The 20933-nt window shown below is 46.3% G+C and overlaps 1 protein-coding gene across 7 annotated transcripts in view; it reads right to left on the bottom strand.

Moving 5' to 3' along the window:
• tedc2 (tubulin epsilon and delta complex 2) overlaps positions 1-20933 on the bottom strand; it is a 28970-nt gene that overhangs the window by 7218 nt on the left and 819 nt on the right. For 2 of the 7 annotated variants that reach the window (XM_073060006.1, XM_073060002.1), the window contains exons 3-9: positions 20055-20131; positions 14762-15443; positions 14111-14200; positions 12695-12773; positions 11841-11961; positions 9627-9728; positions 3611-8116 (exon numbers count right to left, since the gene is read on the bottom strand). In XM_073060006.1, coding sequence (XP_072916107.1) covers positions 7734-8116; positions 9627-9728; positions 11841-11961; positions 12695-12773; positions 14111-14200; positions 14762-15443; positions 20055-20131 — 1534 coding nt within the window. In that variant the 3' untranslated portion in view covers positions 3611-7733. Of the gene's footprint in view, positions 1-3610; positions 8117-9626; positions 9729-11840; positions 11962-12694; positions 12774-14110; positions 14201-14761; positions 15444-16067; positions 16182-20054; positions 20132-20933 lie in introns of those variants that run through there. The other 5 variants (XM_073060007.1, XM_073060009.1, XM_073060008.1 and 2 more) reach the window with 5 other exon arrangements.

The raw sequence follows: 20933 nt of genomic DNA, 5'->3' as shown, positions 1-20933 counted from the left end.
TGTGTTTAGTCACATCCTCAAAAAGTTCTAGGACTCGTAAGGCATGACCTGCCTTTCACAAAATGATGCTGACTGTTCCTAATCATATTATGCCTCTCCAAATGTCCATAAGTCCTCTCCATCAACTTACCAACCACTGAAGTAAGACTCACTGGTCTATAATTTCCTGGGCTATCTCTACTCCCTTTCTTGAATAATGGAACATCATCTGCAACCCTCCAATCCTCCAGAACCTCCCCCGTCCCCATTGATGATGCAAAGATTATCACCAGAGGCTCAGCAATCTCCTCTCTCGCCTCCCACAGTAGCCTGGGGTACATCTCATCCAGTCCTGGCGACTTATCCAACTTGATGCTTTCCAAAAGCTCCAGCACATCCTCTTTCTTAATATCTACATGCTCAAGTTTTTCAGTCCACTGTAAGTCATCCCTACAATCTCCAAGATCCTTTTCCGTTGTGAATACTGGAACAAATACCTCTGCGATCTCCTCCGGTTCCATACACACTTTTCCACTGTCCCACTTGATTGGTCCTATTCTCTCACATCTCATCCTCTTGCCCTTCACGTACTTGTAGAATGCCTTGGGGTTTTCCTTAATCCTGTTCGCCAAGGCCTTCTCATGGCCCCTTCTGGCTCTCCTAATGTCTTTCTTAAGCTCCTTCCTGCTAGCCTAATAATCTTCTAGATCTCTATCATTACCTAGTTTTTTGAACCTTTTGTGAGCTCTTCTTTTCTTCTTGACTAGATTTGCAACAGCCTTTGTACACCATGGTTCCTGTACCCCACCATCCTTTCCCTGTCTCACTGGAATGTACTTGTGCAGAACACCACACAAATATCCCCTGAAGATTTGCCACATTTCTTCTGTACATTTTCCTGAGAACATCTGTGCCCAATTTATGCTTCCAAGTTCTTGCCTGATAGTCTCATATTTCCCCTTACTCTAATTAAACACTTTCCTAACTTGTCTGTTCCTATCCCTCTCCAATGCTATGGTAAAGGAGATAGAATTGTGATCACTATCTCTAAAATGCTCTCCCACTGAGAGATCTGACACCTGACCAGGTTCATTTCCCAATACCAGATCAAGTACAGCCTCTCCTCTTGTAGGCTTATCTATGTATTGTGTCAAGAAACCTTCTTGAACACACCTAACAAACTCCACCCCATCTAAACCCCTCACTTTGGTGACATGCCAATCGCTATTTGGGAAATTAAAATCTCCCACCACAATAACCCTGTTATTATTACACCTTTCCAGAATCTGTCTCCCTATCTGCTCCTCGATGTCCCTGTTACTATTGGGTGGTCTATAAAAAACACCCAGTAGAATTATTGACCCCTTTCCGTTCCTAACTTCCACCCACAGAGACTCCGTAGACAATCTCTCCACGTCTTCCTCCTTTTCTGCAGCTGTGACACTGTCTCTGATCAACAGTGCTAAGCCCCCACCTCTTTTGCCTCCCTGCCTGTCATTTCTGAAACATCTAAAGCCTGGCACTTATTCCTGCCCCTGAGCCATCCAAGTCTCTGTAATGGCCACATCATAGCTCCAAGTCCTTGCTGATCCATGCTCCATAAGCTCATCTGCTTTGTTCATAATACTCCTTGCATTAAAATAGACACATCTCAAACTATTGGTCTGAACACGTCCCTTCTCTAGCACCTGCCTACTGCCTATCCTCCTTTTCACCCTGTCTTGAAGCTCTCTCTATATGTGAGCAAACCATCTCTTCCTCCGTCTCTTCAGTTTGGTTCCCAACTCCCCAGCAATCCGAGTTTAAATTCTCCCCAGTAGCCTTAGCAAACCTCCCTGCAAGGATATTGGTCCCCCTGGGATTCAAGTGCAACCCATCCTTTTTGTACAGGTGACTCCTGCTCAAAAGAGGTCCCAATGATCCAGAAATCTGAATCCCTGCCCCATGCTCCAATCTCCCAGCCACGCATTTATCTTCCACCTCACTTTATTTCTATACTCACTGTCTCGTGGCGCAGGCAGTAATCCTGAGATGACTACCTTTGCAGTACTGCTTCTCAACTCCCTGTAGTCTGTTTTCAGGACTTCCTCCCCTTTCCTGCCTACGTCGTTGGTACCAATATGTACCACGAGCTCTGGCTGCTCACCCTCCCACTTCAGAATATTGTGGACGCTATCTGAAACATCCTGGACCCTGGCACCTGGGAGGCAAACAACCATCCGTGCTTCTTTTCTGCATCCACAGAATCGCCTGTCTGACCCACTAACTATAGTGTCCCCTATCACTGCTGCCATCCTCTTCCTTTCCCTACCCTTCTGAGCCACAGGACCAGACTCTGTGCCAGAGGCACGGCCACTGTTGCTTCCTCCAGGTAGGCTGTCCCCCCCCCCCCCCACAGCAAAATAGGTAACTTAGTCAATATGGAAATGTGAGAGTTGAAAGTCAAACCAGGCTGACTTACGCTGTGAATGGTAGGGCATTTGGGAGTGCAATGGAACAGAGGGGCTGAGGGGCACAAGTGCCTAGTTTGTATTATAGATTACGGGAAGAGGGGAAGAAGGCAAGAGTATGGGGTTGAGGGGGAAATGGACACAGCAGACTCTATGGGCTAAATGGCCTAATTCTGCTCTTATGTCTTATGGTCTACGGCATCACAGATAGACAGAGAGGCAGAAAAGGCAATTAGGACACTCGCCTTCAATTGCCAGGGCATTTGGGACATTATGTTACAGTTGTACAAGTTCTTGGTGAGGTTGCACTTGGGAGTACCGTGTACCGTTTGGATCACTTTGTTACACGAAAGAGGTGGTTAAACACAAAAGAGTTCAGGCAAAATTTAAGACCTTTTTAAGGGTAGGGAAGGGAAAAGGATGGCAGCAGTGTTAGGGGACTCTATAGTTAGTGTGTCAGACAGGTGATTCTGTGGATGCATAAAAGCACGGATGGTTGTTTGCCTCCCAGGTGCCAGGGTCCGGGATGTTTCAGATCGCATCCATGATATCCTGAAGTGGGAGGGTGAGCAGCCAGAGCTCGTGGTACATATTGGTACCAACGACGTAGGCAGGAAAGGGGAGGAAGTCCTCTCCGGGTGGAAATGGCGTCAGAGGTACATGACCAAAGTCTCCCCCCGCGCGCTGGCTATTTGTGAGCTGGTTCACCTGTGCAGAAAGTGGGTCGCCACAATGCGCTCTTTATTCTGCATTCTGGTATTGTTTTACCTTGCGCTACTTCAGTGCACTGTGTAATGAACTGACCTGTATGGACAGTCTGCCTGTCCAAGGATAAAGACCTAACCTGGCCAACCTCTCCTTACCACTCAGGCCTTCTGGTTCTGAAACTGCAATTGGAATTGAATACAGCACAGTACAAGTCCTTTGGCTCATGTTATGCTGACCTTTTAACTTATTTCTAAGATCAATCTAACCCTTCCCTCTTGCATAGTCCTCCACTTATTACTGTCACTGTACTTTGGTACAATGCAGAATAAAGCATAACGGTTACAGAGAAAGTGCAGTGCAGGTAAACAAGGTGCAAAATCATTACAAGGCAGATGAAGTCACGGGTCAATTTTAGATAGATAGATAGATAGATACTTTATTCATCCCCATGGGGAAATTCAACTTTTTTTCCAATGTCCCATACACTTGTTGTAGCAAAACTAATTACATACAATACTTATCTCAGTAAAAAATATGATATGCATCTAAATCACTATCTCAAAAAGCATTAATAATAGCTTTTAAAAAGTTCTTAAGTCCTGGCGGTAGAATTGTAAAGCCTAATGGCATTGGGGAGTATTGACCTCTTCATCCTGTCTGAGGAGCATTGCATCGATAGTAACCTGTCGCTGAAACTGCTTCTCTGTCTCTGGATGGTGCTATGTAGAGGAGGTTCAGAGTTTTCCATAATTGACCGTAGCCTACTCAGCGCCCTTCGCTCAGCTACCGATGTTGAACTCTCCAGTACTTTGCCCACGACAGAGCCCACCTTCCTTACCAGCTTATTAAGACGTGAGGCGTCCCTCTTCTTAATGCTTCCTCCCCAACACGCCACCACAAAGAAGAGGGCGCTCTCCACAACTGACCTATAGAACATCTTCAGCATCTCACTACAGACATTGAATGACGCCAACCTTCTAAGGAAGTACAGTCGACTCTGTGCCTTCCTGCACAAGGCATCTGTGTTGGCAGTCCAGTCTAGCTTCTCGTCTAACTGTACTCCCAGATACTTGTAGGTCTTAACCTGCTCCACACATTCTCCATTAATGATCACTGGCTCCATATGAGGCCTAGATCTCCTAAATTCCACCACCATCTCCTTGGTCATCTCCTTTATCACTGAAGGGAACCATTCAGTAGTCTGATAATGTAGGCTTTTACAAATAGAATGAAGTGAGGCATTTTATGTTCGAGGAAAACTGTAACACATTTTATTGAACTCCAATACCCAAACACAAAAGTGCACATTACGTAATTACATCAAACCAGCCTCTTAAAGTGAAACCCAACTCAATGCCAGTGGGTGTGAATTATGTAAATTTCTCCCAATTACATTATCCTACACAGGCCCCCACAGAATTCATTAAAACTGGCATTGTGAGCCTGTCTGGAGCGTGGCTCAGGACCCTGTTGCACGGCTGGAGGAACAGCAGGTGCCTCTGGCTTGCCTGTGGTGTGCAGACACGCTCATGGTCACCTTGTGACACCGGGGGATGGCAACGGAATACTCCAAATCTTGGTGCGCCGATTTAAGGCCATCTACCGAAATACATTTAGGTTTACCCCTCTTATCTATGATAAGAGTCTTTTCTCTCTGTTCCAAAATGTGGAAATGGACCATTGTAAGGGGGCCTAAAGGGATGTTGCTTTGCAGCTTGGCAGATAGAAACAAACGAGGCAGAATGTAGGTCAACAGGAACCCAAGAGTGCTGTATGCCATAATGGAGGTAGGAATAAGTGAAAAGGAATTGAATTTACTGAGGAGGGTGGAATGCTGTTGAAGCCGAGCAGGAATGAAATCACCTGGCACTCGTAACGATTGTCCATATACCAACTCAGCCACAGACTCCTGCGGGTCCCCTTTTGGAGCTGTGCTGAGCTCCAGCAGGGCCCATGGGAAACGATATCATCATCAGTCAGGGAAGCCCTCAAGAGCAGCTTTTAAGGACAGTGAACCCCTCACGGGTGATATGCCTTGGTGTGATGTAGCTTAACACCAAGGTTCTGGGCCATCGCAGCCCAGAAGTCTGATGTGAACTAGGGGCCACCCTCAGAGGAAATATCAGATGGGGTGCCAAATCAAGCAACCAAGGTGCCGATGAATATACAAGCCACGTCTACGCTGTTGTCGATACTAAGGGGATGAACTCTGGCCATCTGGTGGTACAGTCCACCACAGTAAGGAGGTGTGTGAAACATGGACGGGGGGGGGGAGAAGAGAACCAACAAGGTTGACAATGACATAGTCAAACAGTCGCTCAGGGACCTCAAAAGATGTCGATGGCTCCTGGACACGACGTTTAACTTTTTGCCCACTGGCACTCCTCACGGGCTGCAGTCCAATCGCGCAAGTCCTTTCTAAGGCCATGCCACACAAACTTTAGTGCAACCAGTTTCTGTGAGGCCTTCCAGCCTGAATGTGAGAGGCCATATATAGAGTTAAAAACATTCCACATCCAGCTATGAGGTGAGAGAAACCCCAGCTTCCCCAAACTTAATGTTAGCCAACCACAGTCCCACGACTGCTGTCCACTAAATAGCTAGGTGGCCTGCTATGCCAGCTTAGTCAACCCCTATGTGTATGGCCTCAAGGGCTAGCCATGACAGGCAACTGGTCACAGCATTATTTCTCCCCTTGATATGCTGTATATCAGTTGTGAAATTTGATACGTAGGCCAGGTGGTGGTGTAGGAGACCAAGGGTCTGATATTTTAACCATCATGTACACAAGGGGTTTGTGGTGAACAAACGCTGTGAAATGGTGACCCTCTAGAAGAAAACTAAAATGGCAGACAGCAAGATAGAGACCGAGAAGGTCATGGTCAAACACGGTGTACTTCCTTTCAGGGGTCAGAGGTGTTGGCTGAAGAAGATGAAGTGACTGCCACACGCCTCCGATCATCTGCTTGTGGACAGCACCCACTGCATTGTCTGAGGCACCATTTGTAATGGCTACAGGTGGTTTGGGGAGCAGGTGTGCCAGTAGGATCACGTTGGAAAGAGCTTGTTCAGTCATCAAATGCCCTGGTCTTGTCTGCTGACCAGTCCAGCAAGTGATTAGGGATAATGCCTTTAAGCACACTATACAGGGGAAGCACAAGTTCAGTAGCTTGCGGAATGAAGCAGTGATAGAAATTCACCATATGTAAAACCTCCTGTAGCTTTCTTTAGTAGTGTGGGGCAGTGGGAAATTCGTAATAGCGACTGCTTTAGATGGGAGGGGTTTTGCAACTTCTGCGGAGATGTGATGGCTGAGAAAGTCAATGGCTGACAACCCAAACTGGTACTTAGCAGGGTTAATTGAATTGAATGATCTTTATTGTCATTATACATAGGTACAATGAAACTCTGTTTGGCTTCCTCTCAGGCAATCAAACAAAGCGGTAGATAAAAACAAGACAGTAATAGAAAAACAGTATTAAATAGATAAGTAGCAGAAAATAAGTTGCAGCAGCACCAGAATATCACAGTAATACACAAAGTGCTGTTAGTGCAAGTATTTGAGTCCTTGTGTGTGCTCACAGTTTCAGTCATTGTTCTGTGGGAGTGGTGTGATGGAGGCCACAGCTCTGGGGTAGAAGCTGTTCCTCAGTCTATTTGTTCTGGCTTTTAGTGTCCTGAACCTGTTGCTGGACAGCAGCGGGTCAAACAGGGAGTGGCCGGGGTGTGTGGTGTCTCTGGTTATGCTGATTGCTTTCCTCCTGAGTCTGCTGGAATAGATGGTGTCCAGTCCTGGGAGCTCCATCCTGACAATTCGCTGGGCCGCCTTCACCACAAGATGCGGGTCCTGTGGCTCAGCAGCTGTGCAACTGGCATACCACACTATGGCACTGTTGGTCAGGATGATTTCAATTGTGCTTCTGTAGAAGTTAAGCAAGAGATTTTGTGGGAGCTTGGCCACGTTGGCTTAAGCATTCAAAAAGTGTGCGGAGATGAATAAAGTGTTCAGACTTGGATGTACTACCGACAAGTATGTCATCCAGGTAAACAAAAAGAAAATCTAGTTCTTTTAATACAGAGTCCATCAGCCACTGGAAGGTCTGTGCTGCATTTTTTTACTGCAAACAGCATGCATAGAAACCCAGAGACCAAATGGAGTTATCACAGCCACTTTGGGAAGGCCCACCCAACACACAGTCACCTGATGGTAGCCCCAACTAAATCAACTTTGGGAAATATTAACTTCATAGCCAAACATGCTGAAAAGTCTTGGATGTGTAGGACCGTGAAATGATCAGGGGGTGGTGGCCTCATTAAGTGAGGCCCAGGGGCTATGACCAGCGTACAATGCCAAGTCTTCCATGTTGGCAAACTCAGCCTTCGCGGTTGCCAACTCTTCTGGGTCCAGTCTACGCACACAGGCATGGACTGGCATGCCAGTGCAGAAATGTGGTGCTCGACCCCATGTTTTATGACTGTAGTGGAGAATGTGGGCTTGGTGAGGTTTAGGAAATTGCACAGCAGTTGAGTAAATTCACATGCAGTAGTGCATACACTTGATAGAGTCATTGTGGGTAACAACTCAAAGGCTTAGACCTACACAAGCTGACTGTTAAAATTGACTAACAGTCCTTGGGCACACAGGAAATCTGCTCTGAGCAGAGGTCCAGCCACTTTAGTCAGGATGAAGTCCCACGTGTAACTTCGCCCACTGAAACAGTGTATCACCTGTCGTGTCCTGTAAGTCAGGATCCTGCTGCAGTTGGCAGCCTCCAGCCAGGCTTTGTCGCTCTTTGCCTTCTCATCAATAGGCGATGCTGGCAGCACACTCACTCGAGCACCCACGTCACACAGGAACCATTGCCCTGAAAGGGTGTCCATAATGAACAGATGACCCTGGCAGCTGAAACCCATGGCGTTCAGACCTTTGATGTCCCAATGCGCTGGCACTGTTGAAGCTGCAAGGCTGTTGGCAATTCCTAGAGTTCACACCAAAGCAAACGTGGTAAAAACATAGGCCTGGCATTGTCTGTTTCTCAGCTGTGAGCATCCTTATGTTAGGGATCTTGCTGACCTGGCTTATTGCGGCAGAGAAAAGAGGAGGAATTATGCACCTCTGCCTGGCCAAGTGCAGAATATCAGCCACTTTAGCAAGCTCCCTATAGACTTTCACAGGTGCATTAGCAAGAGCTATGATCTTAAACTAAGAACTTGATCAGGCATTTGCTGCATGAAGAGCTATTTAAAAATAAAACAAGGAAGGCGATTTCCCAGGAGAGAAAGCACATGGTCTATTAGCTCTGACGGTTTTGCATTGCTGAGACTGGGCAAGAGAGTAACTGTTTGGCGTGCTCAGACTCCTTTAGTCCAAAGGTCAGTAAAAGGTGAATTTTAAGAACATAAGAAATAGGAGCAGGAGCAGCCCATCTGGCCCATCAAGCCTGCTTTGCCATTCAATAAGATCATGGCTGATCTGGCCATGGACCCATTTTCTACCTACCTGCCTTTTCCCCATAACCTTTAATTCCCCTACTATGCGAAAATCTATCCAGCCTTGTCTTAAATATATTTACTGACGTAGCCTCCACTGCTTCATTGGGCAGAGAAATCCACAGACAGATCCCTGCTCGGGGCTGAGATGATGAAATTTCCCATTAACAATGCAATGAATCATCAAAAACTTTGACAAACTTCTACAGATGTGTGGTGGAGAGTATACTGACTGGTTGCATCACAACCTGACATGCCCTTGAACAGAAAATCCTACAAAAACTAGTAGATACATCCCAGTACATCACGGGTAAAGCCCTCCCCACCATTGAGAAAATCTACACGAAGCGCTGTTGCAAGAAAGCAGCATCCATCATCCGGGACCCCCACCAGCCAGCTCATTCTCTCTTCTTGCTGCTGCCATCAGGAAGGAGGTACACAAGCCTCAGAACCACACCACCAGGTTCAGGAAGTTATTACCCCTCAACCATCAGTCTCTTGAACTAGAAGGGATAATTTCACTCAACTTCACTTGCCCCATCACTGAACAGTTCCCACAACATATGGACTCACTTTCAAAGACTTCATCTCATATTCTCTCTCTCTATATATATATACATATATATAGTGCAGTTTGTTGCCTTTTGCACACAGGTCATACATCTTGTAATATGTGGATTGTCATTGACTCTATTGTGTTTCTGCATATTTACTGCGAATGCCTACAAGAAACTGAGTCTCATATATGTACATCGAAAATAAATGTACTGTGAATTTGAACTCTGTGGTAAGTGGAGGCTCACCCCTGGTGCCTGCGGAGATAGAATTCTCCCTGGACAGGGCCGAGATGACGAAATTTCACATGGCCAATGCAGAGAATACCCTTATCAGTGGCAGATGCACTTTCAGAATCTATACAGATCGGTGAGTTTGCTCCACGTAGTCAGATGTGAAGCATCAAAGGCTTGTGGGCTGTAAGGAGAAAATGCTGGCACTCACCATCTCTCAACTGCTGAATGCAGTGAAGGAGGCTAGATAGAGTCTCCTGGCATCTGTCCAGTGCCTCCTCTCGCTCACATTCCCGCTGACAACTGAGAGCATCTGTGAATAAAAACAATTCTTATTTATCAAGGAAGCCAGCCATGAGCACAACCTTGGAACGGAAGGTGGACTGAGGTCAGCTCCCACAGTTCCAGTAGGAGTGCAGAGGTCTGGATTTTAACTCCATTTCCTACACAAAAAAAGTTCCTTCAAACAGCAATCGATGAGATGGGTGACATGACCATGCTGGAGTAAACAGCAATCACAACATGATACACAATATCTGTACTGGAGGACCACAATTAAACAATCTGGAAGGGTGTGAGAAACAGCTTCTCATACATTTCAACCATCTGAACATGAGTGATATCAACTGTTCATTACATCTCCAGCAGATGGAAGCTTAATATTGGCAGATAATCTCCAATCAAAACTTTCCAAAGATATCTTGTCAAAATAAGGCCTCATGAGCCAGTTGATCTTTCACAAATGGAATATAATAATGTCTAAATCAGACTGTCAACAGGAACTGTCAGGGCACTGCAATAGCGTAGCACAACACTATTACACCTTGGAGCGTCTGAATTCAGAATTCAATTCCGATACTGTTTGCAAGTATGCTCCCCTTGTGATTGCGTGGGTTTCCTCCGGCTGCTCTGGTTTCCTCCCAAAGACGTACCAGTTAGTATGTTTGGTAATTGGTCATTGTAACTTGTCTCACGAATAGGCTAGAAGGGCCGAAACAGCCTGTTCTGCACTGTATCTCTAATCCTCTGAATGGTCTGGTCTGCTGGGCAGGTCTCTCAGTGTTGTAATCAGTAAAACATTACACACAGTAATTTGCTCCTCGCTGCCACAGTAAGGAATTTGGTCTCACCCTACCAGAGATATTCCCTTCTTTCTCCCATTCTTCCCTCACCTTCTCTGCTAATGGAAACAAATGTGTTTTTTCTCGTTCTTTGTTCTGACAAAGGGTCACAGAGTTATAGAACACTATAACATAGAAACATGTCCTTCAGCCCATCTAGTCTACACTGAACCATTAATCTGCCTACTCCCATCAACCTGCACCCAGACCACACCCCTCCCATCCATGTACCTATCCAAATTTTTCTTACACTTTGAAAATGAACCCACACCCACCACTTCCACTGGCAGCTCGTTCCACACTTTCACCATCCTGAGTGAAGAAATTCCCCCTCATGTTCCCCTTAAACATTTCACCTTTCAACCTTAACCCACATTAACCCATAGTTTGCATTTACTCTATCTATACCCCTCATAATTTTGTATATCTTTATCAAATCTCTTAATCTTCTAAGTTCCAAGGAACAAAGTCTTAACCTTTTCAAATCTTTCTCTAAAACTCAGGTTCTCCAGTCCTGGCAATATCTTTGTAAATTTTCTCTGTACTATTTCAATCTTATTTATATCTTTCCTGTAGGTAGATGACCAAAACTGCACACAAAATTCCAAATTAGACGTCACCAACATCTTATACAATTTCAACATCCCAAATCCTACAATCAATACTTTGATCTATGAAGGCCAATGTGCCAAAATTTTTCTTTATGACCCTATCTACCTGTGACGCCACTTTCAATGAATTATGGGCCTGTATTCCTAGATCTCTTTGTTCTACCACACTCCCCAGTGCCCTACTGTTCACTGTGTAAGACCTACCCTGGTTGGTCCTACTGAAATGCAGCACCTTGCAATTGTCTGCATTTAATTCCATCTGCCATTTTTCAGCCCACTTCACCAGCTGGTCTTGATCCTGTTGCAAGCTGGTAGAATTTCTCACTGTCCACTACACCCCGAATCTTGGTGTCATCAGCAAAGTTGGTGATCCAGTTTACCACGCTACCATCCAGATTATTAATATGGGCCCAGCATTGATTTCTGCAGTGCACCACTAGTCACAAGAATCCAGTCAAAGACGGAAAAATCTATCACTACTCTCTGGCTTCTCCCATGAAGGCAATGCCAAATCCAATTTACAACCTCATTCTGAATGCCAAGTAGCTGAACCTTCTTAACTAACATCCCATGTGGGACCTTATCAAAGACTTTGCTAAAGTCTTGGACCTGAAACATCAGTTCTTTTCCGCTTTCTACTGGTGAGCATTTGCAGCATTGTTTGCTTTTAATGACAATCTGTAAAGAACATACCGATGGAATTGAGCAGAGAGTCTGTGTACATGTACTGGTTGATGCACCGGTACAGATCAGAGATGTGGTCTAATTGCTCTTCAATCTCCGCGTTACTCACAGATGGAAGCTGTGAATGGAACTGCACCATAAGCTGAGGGAAATAGCTCAAAGGGTTGAAATTGCTGCACCTCCCATCTTCACTTCAGCACAATCACAACTTTTGAACCAGGATTTACAATGGAAAAAGTAGCAGTGTTGATATTAAATACAATCCACTGAAAAGAGACTTAGAGGCACAGCCAGCCAGCCAAAGACTTTTCCCAAGTGGGCATAATTTAGAGGCACAGACTCAGTGCACAACCAGATACTTTTCCCAAATGACTCATACAAGAGGGCATAATTTTAAGGTGACTGGAGAAGAGCATAGGAGGGATGTCAGAAGTAATTTTTTTTCACACAGAGAGAATGGAACACACTGCCAGGGATGATGGTACAGGTAGATACATTTTGGACATTTAAGAGACTCAAACAGGTAACACAGAAGATAGAAAAGTGGAGGGCTATGTATGAGGGAAGAGTTAGATTGTTCTTGGAGTGGGTTAAAAGGACAGTACAGCATCGTTGTTGGCCGAAGGGCCTGCACTGTACTGCTCTGTTTTATAGTGTAGCTGTGCCTGCAGATTGTGAAGAATCGATGGATTCGGTCTTCAAGGATTTAAAAGGCATTTAAAAGGTTCATGGATAGGAAAGGTTTGAGAGGGATATAAGCCAAACACAGACAAACGGGACTAGACTAGTTAGGACTCTTGGTCAGCATGGACGGTGATGTGAAGGGCCTGTTTCTGAGTTGTGATTCTCTGGTGAAAGGATACGGCTGACTGGATCCTTTCCATGAAGTGGGTCCTCCCCTGAATGGTAACGGCTTTGCTCTTGAACACTTTGTCCCACAAGCTGGAGAACAAAAGAAATCAAACAACACCTGAAATAATAGTCTACTCTGTGGTGCAAACACAAGGAAATTTGCAGATGCTGGAAATTCAAACAACACACACAAAATGCTGGTGGAACACAGCAGGCCAGGCAGCATCTATAAGGAGAAGCACTGTCGACATTTCAGGCTGAGACCCTTCGTCAGGTCTAACTGAAAGGAGAGATACTAAGAGATTTGAAAGTTGTGGGGGGAGGGGGAAATGCGAAATGATAGGAGAAGACCGGAGGGGGTGGGTGAAGCTGAGAGCCGGAAAGGTGATTGGCAAAAGTGATACAGAGCTGGAGAAGGGAAAGGATCATGGGACGGGAGGCCTTGGGAGAAAGAAAGGGGGAGGGGGGAGCACCAGAGGGAGATGGAGAACAGGCAGAGTGATGGGCAGAGAGAGAGAGAAAAAACAAACAACTAAATATGTCAAGGATAGGGTAAGAAGGGGAGGAGGGGCATTAACAGAAGTTAGAGAAGTCAATGTTCATGCCATCAGGTTGGAGGCTACCCAGCCGGTATATAAGGTGTTGTTCCTCCAATCTGAGTGCTCCTCTGGTGCTCCCCCCCACCTTTCTTTCTCCCAAGGCCTCCCGTCCCATGATCCTTTCCCTTCTCCAGCTCTGTATCCCTTTTGCCAATCACCTTTCCGGCTCTCAGCTTCACCCCACCCCCTCTGGTCTTCTCCTATCATTTTGCATTTCCCCCTCCCCCCACAACTTTCAAATCTCTTAGTATCTTTCCTTTCAGTTAGTCCTGAAAGGGACTCAGCCCGAAATATCGACAGTCCTTCTCCTTATAGATGCTGCCTGGCCTGCTGTGTTCCACCAGCATTTTGTGTGTGTTGTTTCTACTCTGTGGTGTCAGATTCTCTTATAAAAGGAATTAGAGGAGGCTGGTGACAGTGATGTGATTGGAATCAAGGAAAGAGCTTCAGCCCAGAGAAGTAATCCTTTCCCTTCCTTTGCTCATCCATCTATTTACTCACTCACTAGCTAATGGCGAGGGTTGCAAAGTGAAACCCAGCTCTCTATACAGAGAACAACACACACAAAATGCTGGTGGAACACAGCAGGCCAGGCAGCATCTATAGGGAGAAGCGCTGTGGACGTTTCGGGCCGAGACCCTTCGTCTATACAGAGTCTATTATTACCAGGTAGACAACACTGAGAGGGGCATACAATGGGGGAAGTATTTAACAGAGGCAAACGGGGGGGGGGGGGACACACACACACAAAAGGAGAAGTATTTGACAGTGGAATTAACAAACATTCCTGAAGATGCCGGGGAGTACTGTTGCGGACAACGTGCTTACCGTGTGTTTCGGCTGCGTTGCTTTCTCCATGTTGCTGGAAGCTGCAGTGAAGACCTGTGGAAGTTTAGGAATGCGTTACTCTTCCGATGGCTGTAATGTAATTGTGCCAAAAGGAACATTCTGTTAAATTCTCAAACTAGAAATGAAGCAAATGATCGAAGCTCACCTCGCAATTCCCACTGGAACAAAATCCCCATCATGAGTGCAGGTCACTTCCCCAACTGCCATTGAAACAAAATCTACCTCACGAATGAAGCTCACCTCCCCAATTCCCATTGGAAAAAAATCCCCGTTACCTTTCCCTCAGTTCCCTCCATCACCTCCAAGTCCTCTACACTCATTCCTATCCCTCTACTTCCTCAAGAGCCACTCAGCCCTTTGAGCCTGCTATCCCACATGACTGATCTTTTGGCTCAGCACCACTTTCAACAGTGACCCCACATACGTTCATTCTCTTGATATCTAAAGAAACTACTGATCTGCAAAGCTTCTCTACCTTCCGTAGGGAGAAAATTCTTCTCATCTCTGTCCCGAGAGCGTAGGCTCTTGTTCTCAACACCCCAGCCCAAAGTCTGCCTCTTCCCTGACAAGGTCCTGTGGAATTCTATGAGTTTCACTTGTACTGGTTAAGTGTAATTTAAAACTTCTTACCTGCTTGTTTGAAGCGTGATTACTGTGGGGATCTCCACAATAGAGATGTCAGTCTGCAGCTCGTCCCCTTTGCAAACACTTGCCTTCGGTGGCTCTTCAGTACTTTTCTCGGTTTGCTGCTTAACAAGAGGAAATGGTGCAGCGGAACCGGTGTCTGGGTCTGCAGGGGTCTGTACTTGGCCTCGGAACGTCCTCAGGGTGGGGTTCACAGAGAGGATTCTGTCTCCTGACCTTTGAACTGGATGCTGTGTGGCTATGACTCCCTGTGCTCGTGGCCGCCTTTGCAAAGAGCACTGAGGAGCATGTCCTGCAGCGGACCACCTCCTCCCCACCTGCTCGGTTTTGTATGGAGCTTTCAACGCAACAGCCACTGGTTTCCTGGAGGAGGCAGAATGCGCTGTAGTCCTCTTCCCACTGAGCCCATCTGCCAGACCACTCCGTGAAGGTACCACCCGAGTACCCACCTTTACACTGGCTGACCCACGAGTAATGCCTGGTGAATCGCTCCTGGCCACCTTTGTTGAGCTTCTGTCCATCACCGTGGTGCTGCTTGCAGGACTGCCCACTTGCATCAGCTCTGCCTCCAGCATTCTGCTGTGTGTCTGTCGTATTCGAAAGGCTTTAGCTAGTGCTTTATTCAACACTTCCAGCTCCTGCAGCTCATCTCTACCACAGACCTGTCCTGTAATAGAACATGAAGGGAATGTGAACTGAGTTCTACATCCAGACTTAGATTTTACAGATTCAAATTCATCAGACAGACAGTATCTTTTTCCTAGGGTTGAAATGTCTAATACCAGAGGGCATGCATTTAAGGTGAGAGAGGGTAACTTCAAAAGAGATGTGATGGGCAAGCTTTCTCTGCACAGACAAAGTGGGTATCTGGAATGCTCTGCCTCGGGTGGCGGTAGAGGCAGAAACAGAGACCTTTAAGAAACGTTTAGACAGGCACATGAATGTGAGGAAAATGGGAGGATGTGGATGCAGAAGGGATTAGTTTAGTTGGCCATTCACAGAACACTGTGGGCCAAGGGGTCTGTTCCTATGCTGTACCATTCTATGGTCTATTTATTTACCACATGTACAACGAAACACGCAGTGAAATGTACTGTTTATGTTAACAACCAACACAATCTGAGAATGTGCCAACAGGTAGGCCTCACATTCTGGCGCCAACATAGCATGCCCACAACCTGCAGAAGAACAACAGTGAAATAGGCCCCTTTCCTCGCACCCACCCAGCCACACACAGTCCTCAACCACAAGACATGCCACCTCCAGACTTTCACTACACTTGGAAACTCACAGACGTTCAGCCTCCGGTTTTTTCAAAAGCATAAACACGAGAGATTTTACAGATGTTGGAAATCCAGAGGAACACACACAGAGTGCTGGAAGAACTCATCAGGTCAGGCAGCATCTATGGAAACGAAGACAGTTGACATTTTAGGCCAAGAGCCTTCATCAGGACTGAAAAGTAATGGGGAAGAAGCCAGAACAAGAAGGTGGGGGGAGAAGGGGAAGCAGTACAGGCTAGAAGGTGACAGGTGAAGCCAGATGGGTGGGGAATTGCATGCTGTGTCCTGTACGTCCACACTGATACTGAAGGGAATGGGGGCTTGTTGTCCTGTAAAGCAAGTCTCTACCCTTAGTCTGGAGGTTTGGTCTGGGGGCTTTTCTGTTACTGTGTAGTTTGGGAAATAACTGCAGGCAGACTAATTTAGGCTTAAACACTTCCAGTTTACAGGAGATGGGGGGGGCTGAAGGGAGGGGAAACGGTGATGATGTATAGGAACCCCTGTTCCCCAGAATTGGTTTTACATCTGCTGATGTCCCCTCAATCCTGACCTTGGGTGCTGTCTGTGTGGAGTTTGTACGTTTTCCCTGATGGGCTTCTCCCCAATGATTCAGCTTCTCCCACAGCGCAAAGGTGTGTGTGTTGCTGGGTTAACTGGCTGCTGTCAGTTAAGTTGCGAGAATAAAATGTGGAATTTAATGTAAGATGAGTGTAAATGGGTGTTGATGGTCAGCATGGATGCAATGGGCCAAAGGGCCTGTGCCTCTCTATCTGTAAATCAATGCAACAAACAGCCTAAGTGAGAGTGTAGGTGTTCACCCAAACAAATGCATGGAAATTGTTAACTGTTATCCCCTTCTGTGAGGATAGAGACTCTAAGAAGGGAATAGACCCAGTGAGAGCACAGGGAACCCTGGAGGCCATCCCACACACACACCTACTCTGACCCATTACCCAGGCATTCGGTCCAAAACAAGAATTAACTCCTTACAGCACAACATCTGTAAAATTATCAAGCTGATAGAAGTGCTTAACAATCAACCACAGATCAGTTTCCAATGCAACAGGGGAGAGATTTCATAGGAACCTGAGGGGAAAAATTACAATCAGGTTTAATATCACCAGAATATGTTGAGAAATTTGTTGTTTTGCAGCAGCACTACACTGCAATACACAATTAAAAACTATAAATTACATTGGGCTGGAAGGGCCTGTTAATGCACCGTACCTCTAACTACAGGCTCTTTGTGCTAATCATTTAACCTACTCTGAGATCACCTCCCATGTAACGCTCCAGTTTTCTTTCACCCATGTGCCAATCCAAGAGTTTCTTAAACGTCCCTAATGTACCTACCTCTACCACCACCCCTGCAGCACGTTCATGCACCCACCACTCTGTGTGTAAACAGTGCCAGCAACCCAAGTTCAATCGTCTGTTAAGAATTTGAACTTTCTCCCCGTGATCGCGTGGGTTTTCTCTGGGTGTTCCAGTTTCCTCCCACATTCCAAACACATACTGATAAGGATTAAAAAACACAAAATGCTGGCAGAACTCAGCAGGTCAGACAGCATCTATGGGAGGAGGTAATAACGACGTTTCGGGCCGAAACCCTTCATCAGGAGTGAAGTAACATGGGATGGTCGAGGGGGGATAAGAAGTGGGGGGAGGGATAAAGTAGAGAGCTGGGAAGTGATAGGCTGGAGGGAAATGGGCTAGATAGATAGATACTTTATTCATCCCCATGGGGAAATTCAACATTTTTCCAATGTCCCATACACTTATTGTAGCAAAACTAATTACATACAATACTTAACTCAATATAAATATGCATCTAAAATCACCCTCTCAAAAAGCATTAATAAATAGCTTTTAAAAAGTTCTTAAATAGTTTACTAAGAAATACATTGAATGGTAACTTAAGCTCAGTCCTGACCCCGGCACTTTAACATATCTTACTCCTGGCGGTTGAATTGTAAAGCCGAATGGCATTGGGGAGTAATGATCTCTTCATCCTGTCTGAGGAGCATTGCATCGATAGCAACCTGCCGCTGAAGCTGCTTCTCTGTCTCTGGATGGTGCTATGCAGAGGATGTTCAGGGTTTTCCATAATTAACCATAGCCTACTCAGCGCCCTTCGCTCAGCTACCGATGTCATACTCTCCAGTTCTGTGCCCACGACAGAGCCCGCCTTCCTTACCAGCTTATTAAGACGTGAGGCGTCCCTCTTCTTAATGCTGCCTCCCCAACACGCCACCACAAAGAGGGCGCTCTCCACAACTGACCTATAGAACATCTTCAGCATCTCACTACAGACATTGAATGACGCCAACCTTCTAAGGAAGTACAGTCGACTCTGTGCCTTCCTGCACAAGGCATCTGTGTTGGCAGTCCAGTCTAGCTTCTCGTTTAACTGCACTCCCAGATACTTGTAGGTCTTAACCTGCTCCACACATTCTCCATTAATGATCACTGGCTCCATATGAGGCCTAGATCTCCTAAAGTCCACCACCATCTCCTTGGTCTTGGTGATATTGAGACGCAGGTAATTTGAGTTGCACCATATCACAAAGTCCTGTATCAGTTTCCTATACTCTTCCTCCTGTCCATTCCTGACACACCCCACTATGACCGTGTCATCAGCAAACTTCTGCACATGGCAGGACTCCGAGTTATATTGGAAGTCTGATGTGTACAGGGTGAATAGGACTGGAGAGAGCACGGTCCCCTGCGGCGCTCCTGTGCTGCTGACCACTGTGTCAAACCTACAGTCTCCCAACCGCACATACTGAGGTCTATCTGTCAAGTAGTCCACTATCCAAGCCACCATGTGAGAGTCTACTCCCATCTCCGTTAGTTTGTGCCTTAAGATCCTGGGCTGGATGGTGTTAAAAGCACTAGAGAAGTCCAGGAATGTAATCCTCACAGCACCACTGACCCCATCCAGGTGAGAGAGGGATTTGTGCAGCAAATACGTGATAGCATCCTCCACTCCCACCTTCTCCTGATACGCAAACTGAAGAGGATCCTGGGCGTGCCTGGTTTGTAGCCTCAGATTCTGTATTATCAGCCGCTCCACGGTCTTCATCACGTGCGACGTCAAGGCAACAGGTCTGAAGTCATTCAACTCCTTTGGTTGTGGTTTCTTCGGTACCGGGACAATACAGGATGTTTTCCACTGTCTGGGTACTCTTCTCTGCTCCAGGCTCATGTTGAAGATGCGCTGTAGGGGTTCTCCCAGCTCAGTCCCACAGGCTAGGGGGAAGGTGGAGAATTATGGGAAATAAAAGAGAAAGAAAGGTAGGGCTGGGGGGAGAGATTATAGTGAGGGGGGAAAAGAGAAAGAGAACCAGACTAAAATAATAGATAGGGATGGGGGTAAGGGTGGGGGGCAGGGGTATCAACGGAGGTCAGTGAGTTGGATGTTCATGCCGGCAGGAAGGAGGCTACCTAGGCGGGAGATAAGGTATTGCTCCATCGACCTGCGTGTGGCCTCATCTTGATGGTAGAGGTGGCCATGGACAGACATGCCGGAGTGGGAGTGGTCTATGGAATTGAAGTGTGTGGCCACAGGGAGATCCCGCCACTGCTGGAGGACCGAGCGCCGGTGTTCGGCGAAACAGTCTCCCAGTCTGCGGCGGGTCTCTCCAATGTATAAATGGCCACATCGGGAGCACAGGATACAGTATATCACCCCAGTTGACTCGCAGGTGAAGTGGTGCCTCACCTGAAAGGACTGTCTGGGGCCTGGGATGGTGGTGAGGGAAGAAGTGTGGGGGCAGGTGTGTTTTTTACTTATTTCCAGCATCTGCAGATTCACTCATGTTGCTGATAAGGATTAGTACATTGTGGGTTTCCCCCACACAGCCTCGGACTGTGTTGGTCATTGATGCAAATGATGCATTTCGTTGTTCATTTTGATATACGTGACAAATAAAGCTAATTTTATTTCAATTTTTATCTTAAAGATTAATCTTAAATGTAAATTTCTGCCCCACCAGAGCTCTCTGAATGTTCTTCCGTCTTGTTGGTGGCAACTCCTTCCTTCTTGAGGATGTCTGCAGCATGGCCCTTCCTGGGAATAAACATGAAGAATCCCTCAGTGACAGGATACTGTAACTCTGACAACACACAGTCTGCGACACAACACAATACTCTCCACTGGCCAGTCCTTCGGGAGGACTACAATGTAATGTTGAGGTTTTAGAAGAAATTGTTCAGACCACACTTGGAATATTGTGAGCAGTTTCGTGCTCTTTATTGAAGAAAACGTGCTGACATTGGAGAGGGTCCAGAGGAGGTTCAGGAGAATGATCCCAGGAATGAAAGGGTTAACATATGGGTGTCCAATCACAAACAAGAGAAAGTCTGCCCATGCTGGAAATCTGAGCAACACACACAAAACGATGGAGGAACTCAGCAGGCCAGGTAGCATCTCTGGAAAAAGTAGTCGACATTTTGGCCCATAACGTTGACAGTACTCGTTTCCTAAATGCTGCCTGACCTGCTGAATTCCTCCAGCATTTTATGTGTGTTTCAACATGAGGAGTGTTCGCTCTGGGCCTGTACGCACTGGAGCTTAGATGAATGAGGCGAGATCTCATTGAAACTGATCAAACATTAAAAAGCCTAGATAGATGGATGTGGAGAGGATGTTTCCTATAGTGGGAGAGTCTAGGACCAGAGGACACTGCCTCAGAATAGGTCATCCATTTAGAACAGAGATGAAGACCAATTTCTTTAGCCAGAGCATGATGAATCTGAGGAATTCATGCCATAGACAACTGTGCAGGCCAAGTCTTTGAGTATATTTAAAGGGAGGTTGATAGGTTCTTGATTAGTCAGGGTGTCAAAGGTTACAGGGAGAAGGCAGGAGA

The sequence above is a fragment of the Hemitrygon akajei genome, chromosome 11, assembly GCF_048418815.1.
Source record: "Hemitrygon akajei chromosome 11, sHemAka1.3, whole genome shotgun sequence".
Lineage (NCBI taxonomy): Eukaryota > Metazoa > Chordata > Chondrichthyes > Myliobatiformes > Dasyatidae > Hemitrygon > Hemitrygon akajei.
Note: the sequence above shows the minus strand (reverse complement) of the source record. Positions and strands in the feature narration are given on the sequence as shown.